This window comes from Physeter macrocephalus, unplaced genomic scaffold (genome assembly GCF_002837175.3).
Source record: "Physeter macrocephalus isolate SW-GA unplaced genomic scaffold, ASM283717v5 random_697, whole genome shotgun sequence".
Classification (NCBI taxonomy): domain Eukaryota; kingdom Metazoa; phylum Chordata; class Mammalia; order Artiodactyla; family Physeteridae; genus Physeter; species Physeter macrocephalus.
In genome coordinates, this window is record NW_021146010.1 from 25,470 (window position 1) to 33,007 (window position 7,538).

General features: G+C 50.8%; 1 protein-coding gene across 3 annotated transcripts in view; it reads left to right on the top strand.

The window, feature by feature from the left end:
- The window catches only part of SLC43A2 (solute carrier family 43 member 2), a 33,633-nt gene that overhangs the window by 9,122 nt on the left and 16,973 nt on the right, over window positions 1–7,538 (top strand). For 2 of the 3 annotated variants that reach the window (XM_055083269.1, XM_055083270.1), the window contains exons 3-5: window positions 2,517–2,724; window positions 4,288–4,343; window positions 5,149–5,225. In XM_055083269.1, coding sequence (XP_054939244.1) covers window positions 2,517–2,724; window positions 4,288–4,343; window positions 5,149–5,225 — 341 coding nt within the window. Of the gene's footprint in view, window positions 1–1,657; window positions 1,814–2,516; window positions 2,725–4,287; window positions 4,344–5,148; window positions 5,226–7,538 lie in introns of those variants that run through there. The other variant, XM_055083271.1, reaches the window with a different exon arrangement.

A 7,538-nucleotide genomic window follows, 5' to 3' on the forward strand; every position in this document is an offset into this window, starting at 1 on the left:
TCACTGCTTGTAGCAGCAGATCCCACAGCACTCCCAGCCCGGAGTGATTTCGTGTCCTCTAGCACTCTCACAAGCCAGCGATCCCAGACCTGGGGGTGCCCCCTCCCCCCCCATCCACTCTGTCGCACCTCTGTTGGTTTGCTTGCACCTGCACGCCGACCTGGAGGTGGCCGTTGCTTTGCGGACACCCTGTCCTCCCGCTTGACATTCCAGTTCCTGTTGCTGCTGGCAGAGCTGACACCCGAAACCAGTGCCAACCTGTGAAGCAGCTCTGCTTTTCCAGAAGCGGCCTCGCTGTGGACAAGCAGCTCAGGCCTGCTGGCTAAGGCAGTGTGTGTGACAGTTCTGAGCTGGATCCTAATGGGTTCAGGTGACCCTGTTTGTCGTGTGTTTTGGCTGCCAGCATGGTGGGGCGTCTTTTGGAAAGCTGAGAGAAAGTGGTGGGGGGCGCCAAGAATCTGGCTTCTTAGGTTCTGTGTCTTTGGCTTCAGGAGGTTGACGTTGGGGCTATAATCTCCTTCGATCCCCTCTGTCCTCAAGTCGGTTCCGTGTGTCCCGTTTCATTTCTTCTCTCTTGATCCTTCTGGCCAATGTGATCTGATGCCACTGTTTTCATTCATTCAGTAAACAACTACTGTGTACCAAGGGGAGGTGCTGGGGACACAAGTGAGTAGAACACAGTCCCTGTCCTTCAGGGCCCCCAGCCCAGTGGGAGACTAGACATGAATTCACGCTGCGGATGAATGGTCAGTTACGGAACTCTGCTCCCAGTTAGTGTGTCCAGCTCTGCTGCCAGCCGTTACCCCCATTCTGAGCCAACGAGAGGAGTAGTAATAGTAGTAATAACAACTTTTAGCTATTGTTTATTGAGCACTTTCTATGCTTATGTGAGCTCTAGAATGTTATCTGGATTTCTCTTTTGTCTTCCTCAAAACTCTAGAAAGGTAGATGATTTTTTATATTATGCCCATTTTACGGATAAAGAAACTGAGGTAGAGATGAAATCACTTCTCCAAGGTTATACAAATAGGAGGTGGAGGAACCAAAATTGGAACCCAGAGGCCAGGTCCCGGCACCCCACCCTCAACGTGCCCCCTGCAGGGCCTGTTGGTCAGAGGCTGGCATATAGCATGATTCACCCAAGGTGCATCTTTTCCCGTAACCTTGGGTCACCCCCGAGAGAGACCCGGGCAGGCCTTGCACTCCTCAGATTTATAACCCTGGCGCCAGTGGGCCGCATTCAGAAGGCACGCAGTTATCTGAAGAGAGGTATTTCCTTGAGTCTCCCAGCCTGACCTCACCTCTAATCAGAGGCTGCTCCTCCCTCTGCGGGATTACTCAGCACCCCTTAACTAGCACTGCCCGAGACGAGAGGGTTCCTCCGCCACATGGCGGCCTATCCTCTACCCTCCCACCCTCCGCTGCTGCAGCACTTTTTCATCCATCTTTTCGTTGTGTTGGTGCCAGGTAGACTTTGGAGGGTATCATTAAGGACTGGGATTATAGCACAGGCGTGGCCACAGGGGACAGTGACATCATGACCCCAGCGAGAAAAAGAAGAAAAGTGCACTTCAACAAGTGAAAGCAAATTACTTGGGACTTTTCTTTTTTTTTAACAAAACAAAACAAAAACACTTCCCAGGACTTCCCTGGTGGCGCAGTGGTTGAGAGTCCGCCTGCCGATGCAGGGGACGCGGGTTCGTGCCCCGGTCCGGGAAGATCCCACATGCCGCGGAGCGGCTGGGCCCGTGAGCCATGGCCGCTGAGCCTGCGCGTCCGGAGCCTGTGCTCCGCAACGAGAGAGGCCACAACGGTGAGAGGCCCGCGTGGTACTGTAAAAAAAAAAAAAAACCCTTCCCAAGGGGTTCCATGACACAGTATATGTGGTGGTTGCTGCTGTGAGAACATTGGGAAGGATTTAGCACAGGGACTGTGTGTTTGAGAAATCTGCCGTACTGGGCAGTAAAGGAGGCCCACTCACCCTTCCCCTCGCTTGACCAAGGGCAGCGCAGTGAGACCAGCAGCTTGTCCTTCCCAGGTGGTCTAGGGTTGGCCTCCTGTATACTGGCTGCAGACTGTTTCCACGGACAGAGTTGCAGAGAAGGTTCTAGCCAGCCTGGGGTCCCACTCACAGCCCAGGCTGGGTCCCGAGGCTTACTCTTCTAGGTGTCGGATACTCTAGAATGGGAATCCCAACGTGGGGCTCGTGGGTGCTGCAGGGGATGCCTGAAGGCCCTGAAACTCTGGGCAAGACTTTGTGCATTTTCTAAGGAGCAGGAGCGGAGCTTTCTTTATTGGATCCTTGAAAGCATCTGTGACCCCCACACAGAAGTTAAGAATCTCTGCATTATCGCTCCGGGGAGCTTGGGCCAGATAGACACCCCAGCCTGCTGGGGGGTAGCCAGATTCAGCCCTGGCATTCCCAGTGGGCTGACTCTGGGTGGGCGCCTGCCTCTCTGATCTTTGGAGATCGCTGCCACGGCCCTGTGGTCAGGTTTCCCGCCCTCTGCACACAGAGAATGTCACCAATGGCACAGTGCGGGGCACAACAGAGCCGGAACACGAGGAGGTGAGCCGAATGAACGGCTGGCTCAGCTGCAAGGCCCAGGATGAGATGCTAAACTTGGCCTTCACCGTGGGCTCCTTCCTGCTCAGTGCCATCACCCTGCCTCTGGGCATCGTCATGGACAAGTACGGCCCCAGGAAGCTCAGGCTGCTGGGCAGGTCAGTTCCAGGGGTGGGGGTGGGCAGGTGGGACCCCTGGGCTGAGATTCCCCACTGTGGGTAATCCTGGTACCTGCTCTCAGGTGCACTGTGGAGCTCCCTAAATGCCTGCCCAGGATGGGCTTCCTACCCCACGTGCAACCAGATCAGTAGCTACTGTGATCCTTGCATTGTGTCGATCTGCATGAAAGGTCACAGGGCTCAGGCCTGTGTGGGAGGGCCTGGAATCGCTTGTCATTGGGAACACTGGTTTCCAGTCTTTCTGATCTTACACCTCCATGGGAAGAAAGAGTTTGAATACATACCTCTGATATAAGCACATGGAGTTGTCAACAATATACACATATACCATTCTTAACGTTCTATGTGCTTTATTTTTTTCTTCCAATTCTATCGAGGTAATAATTGGTGTACAGCCTTGTGTAAGACTGAGGTACAGCATAATGATCAGACTTAACATACATCGTGAAATGAGGACCACAATAAGTTTAGGGAACATCCACCATCTCATATGGTGTTTTATGTGCCTTATGAGACATATACAAAAAAATATAAATTAAAGTGGCTGAGATTTAAAATTATAAAGTAGAAAATTATAAAATTTCTAAAATTATAAAATTGTAAAATAGTATTTCCTTACCTCTGGTACCTTAGTGGGTCATCTTATGTACCTCCTGGGATGTGTTCCTGGGCTATAAAGCTCCAGATTGCCAGTCTCGGGGTCCGCCCACCAAGCAGCTGGCCGTCTCTGGCCAAGGTATTCCCCAAGCCAGTCCCATTGGAAATGAGCATCGTGCAGGGCAGTGGTTTGCAATCAGCGAGGCCTGTAGCCCTGAAGGGAATGAGTGGGGGACCAGTTCCATTCATTCTTTGGAGCTTCAGTAGACTTGGTCCCCAGGTTAGAGCCAAGCAGAGGGGATTTGGAAGCTGCCATTCACCGCCCCTCGCCCGGTGGGGTTCTGTCCATCCCCTTTTGCTGAGCGGGCACGGGAGCCTGGGGAACGGACTGTGTGCTCTCTCGCGTCACAGCCGTGGCCCGCTCCAGTCTGGGGAATGGAGGGGGCAGTGCAGCGGTGTGTTTACCACATCTGGCTTTGGGGCTTGAATTCCAGCTGAACCACCTGCTAGCTAGGAGACCTTGGAGAATTTAGTTTTTGTCTTTGTTTTTTTCTAAGTATTTGAATACCTGTTTTTAAAAAAAATTATTTTATTGAAGTATAGTTCATTTACAATGTTGTGCTAATTTCTACTGTACTGTACAGCAAACTGATTCAGTTATACATGTATATACATTCTTTTTCATATTCTTTTCCATTATGGTTAATCACAGGATATTGAATATAGTTCCCTGTGCTCTACAGTAGGACATTGTCTTGTTTCTGTTTTTTGAGTTTTATTTTTCTCCTCAGTAAAATGGAGCCAGGTATACTCCGTAGAATTGTTAAATTAAATGAAAGAATGTATGTAAATTTTCTGAAAGCATCTGACACATAACAGATATCTCCAAATAAGCAATAGTAACAATAACAATAATAACAATGTACTGTTTCTGTTTCTTTTTAGTGCCTGCTTTGCTGTCTCCTGCTTGCTGATTGCATATGGAGCAAGTAACCCAAACTGTGAGTAAGCGTTTCCTCTACGCTTTTGTCAGGGACTGGGGAGAGAGTGCCCAGAGGTGCCTGTAGGCCCACCTGCTCTAGAAAGCTGGGCCAGGCCTGGTGCTCACTGCTCAAATTAGAGGGACACCTGTTAGGCCTTTACCCAGTGACTTATCTCTGATGGGTGGCTGGATAACCAAATAATGGCCCCAGACAGAGGTCTGAGAGAAGCTCCCAGGGGGTGAGAAACACCCATCTCATTGCCGAGCCAGGCCAGTCCGCAGTGGCCTCATTGACGCCAACTGGAGAACTAGGCCAGCTGCAGGGGTGTGGGGGGGTGGTGCTCATGAGCTGAGCCCCTTGGGGCAGCCCAGGCCAGCATTTTAAAAATGACTTAGAAGCTGCCTGGTCCCTAACCCTGTTCAGGTGGAGCTGATGCTGCAGAGACTTTTAGAACAAACACCAAAATAGGATTTGAGTTTCACCAAAATCTTATCCAGGCTCATCTCCTGACTTTTGGGCACCTGTATTTTTGGTTTCAGTGAAGCAGCTTCTCTAGGCCTCTCCCTTGCTGCTAAGGTTAGTGGAGAAAGGAGGACGGGGATGCACCTTTTGCAAGAGCCCAAGCTCCATAAAATAGGCAAGAGGAGGATGAGGCAGAGGCTGGGCCAGCTCCCCAGGTGTCCGGCACTAACGCCTGATGGCTTGTCAGTCACTCAGCTGCGTTTGTTCGGAGCCGGGCTCGTTACCCGGCGCTGGGTCAGGCCCCGGCCTCCCTGAAGCTCAGCCGTGGTTCCCCGCTTATGAGCTTTCTGCTTCATTCCAGCCCTCTCTGTGCTCATCTTCATCGCCCTGGCTCTGAATGGCTTTGGTGGGATGTGCATGACATTCACCTCATTAACAGTAAGTACCAGCTTTGTTAGGAAGATCTCTAGTTCAGTCATCTTCTTGTGAATCTGAGGCAGCTTTTATTGGCTTTGATTTCCTTGCCTTCCATTTGCCTGCATCTGCCTGGGTATCCCAAGCAGCAGAGGGTCGTCGGTGGTGAAGCTGTGGCAGCAAAGCCAGCTTCGGCCTCCCAAGCTGGGGAGGTCCTGCAGGCAGAAAGGAAGGCAGCAGAGCGGGACTTGCAGAGTGGCCCGTCCCCTGCCTCCTGACCATGACTGAGGTGCCAAGGGAGCCGGCGCACTCCCCACGTGCCAAGAGAAGAGAAGGCAGGGCACGGGAGAAAAAACCTGCCACCTGCTTTCTTTTCTCATGTTTTCTGTGGCAGCTTTTGCTAACAGTGCAGCCTAAAGACACACCTCTCTTGGAATCACCCTGCCCCTAACTGTTGCTTTGTTCAGAACTGAATGAAAAACTCTGGGGAACACATAGGCTGCCTCTCTGCTGGGTTTTCTAAATGCTGGGGCACAGGGAGCCCTTCTGGGGAGGGAGATCCTCTCTCAGGATGCTGAGCACCCTCTATGGTAGCACCAGAATGCCACAGAATGTGCTTCTTTTGGAAATGGGAGAGGCTGCAGGAAGGTCCGGGTTCAAAGAAAGTCAAAGAAGGAGGAAGAAGGGAGCTGTCTGCAGGCTCACCTGGTCAGGCAGGTGTGCCTTTCAGAGCTGGCCATTGGGAAAGAAGTGAGAATGCTAGGCTTTCAGAGAGATTTCTCTGTCCAACAGGAAGGTCTGGACTGTCTCAGTTTCCCCTTGACAAAGTATTTATGAAACAATACCTCTCTTCACTATTTATTTGCAGTGCATTCACTTCTGCTTTCTCTTTCCACTAATGAGTCAGGAGTCATGCTGTTGAAGGGCCCTCGTTTAGCTTTGAGGGAGCTCTGGGGACTTGCTGGTCTTCTTGTAAGGAGCTTGAAGAGCTACTGACATCTCTGTGACCCCTTGCCTGCAGGCTGTGAGCCAGAGGCCAGGCCTGGCCCAGTGCCTCTTCTGTTCACTCTTCCTGCGTTTTGCTTTGTTAACTTTGTCCCGGTGGGAAGGATGAAATGCCTGGGTCTGGGTCCATGGAAATGGAACACTCGGTGGGGTCTGTGTTAGGTGAGAGAGGCTCGGCCCAGGACCACATATGTGCTGTGCTTGGGGAGTGGGGGACACACACGTATCTGGGAACTCTGGTTGCCTTGCCCCTGGTGGTGTGAAGGAGGTTGACTTTGTACTCTTTTGTACATTTTTATTTATTTATTTTTTTAAAGCTACTCTTTCTTTTCTTTTTAATTTTTTTAAAGGAACAGTTATTTATTTTTTTTATTGGCTGCATCGGGTCTTCATTGCTGCGCGCGGGCTTTCTCTAGTTACGGCGAGCGGGGGCTACTCCTTATTGCGGTGCACGGGCTTCTCATCGAGGTGGCTTCTCTTGTTGTGGAGCACGGGCTCTAGGGGCACAGGCTTCAGTAGTTGCGGCACGTGGGCTCAGTAGTTGTGGTGCACAGGCTTAGTTGCTCTGCGGCATGTGGGATCTTCCTGGACCAGGGGTCAAACCCGTGTCCCCTGCGTTGGCAGGCGGATTCTTAACCACTGCGCCACCAGGGAAGTCCCTATTTTTATTTTTTTAACCAGGTAGATTTATAAAAAATGGATATATCTCCCTCCTCCTCAAATTCCCAGGGGAAAACAAATGTTGAATCTGTAAGAAATATGTTAGAACTGTCAAACGTACACAGATTCCACTAAGTTGTATAAATTGTGAAGCAGGAGCCATGGTTCTGTTTGTTTTTTGACAGTGTGAACACGACCACCTCTTTCATCAAAATGAAAAATAAAAATCTGGGGGGCTTCCCTGGTGGCGCAGTGGTTGCGCGTCCGCCTGCCGATGCAGGGGAACCTATGTGATGGCAGTTCTGAATTTCAGGATAAAAGAAAGAGATGGTCCTTGAGGAGTTTACGCTCTGAAATACAGAAAGATGCTTTATTGTAATAAAGCCTAAGACAAATAGATAAGAACCACCACACCATGAATCCCCTTTAAGAAAGTCTTTAACGGGAATAAAGACGCAGACCTACTAGAGAATGGACTTGAGGATACGGGGAGGGAGAAGGGTAAGCTGGGACAAAGTGAGAATGTGGAATGGACATATATACACTACCAAACGTAAAATAGATAGCTAATGGGAAGCAGCTGCCTAGCACAGGGAGATCAGCTCGGTGCTTTGTGACCACCTACAGGGGTGGGATAGGGAGGGTGGGAGGGAAGGAGACGCAAGAGGGAGG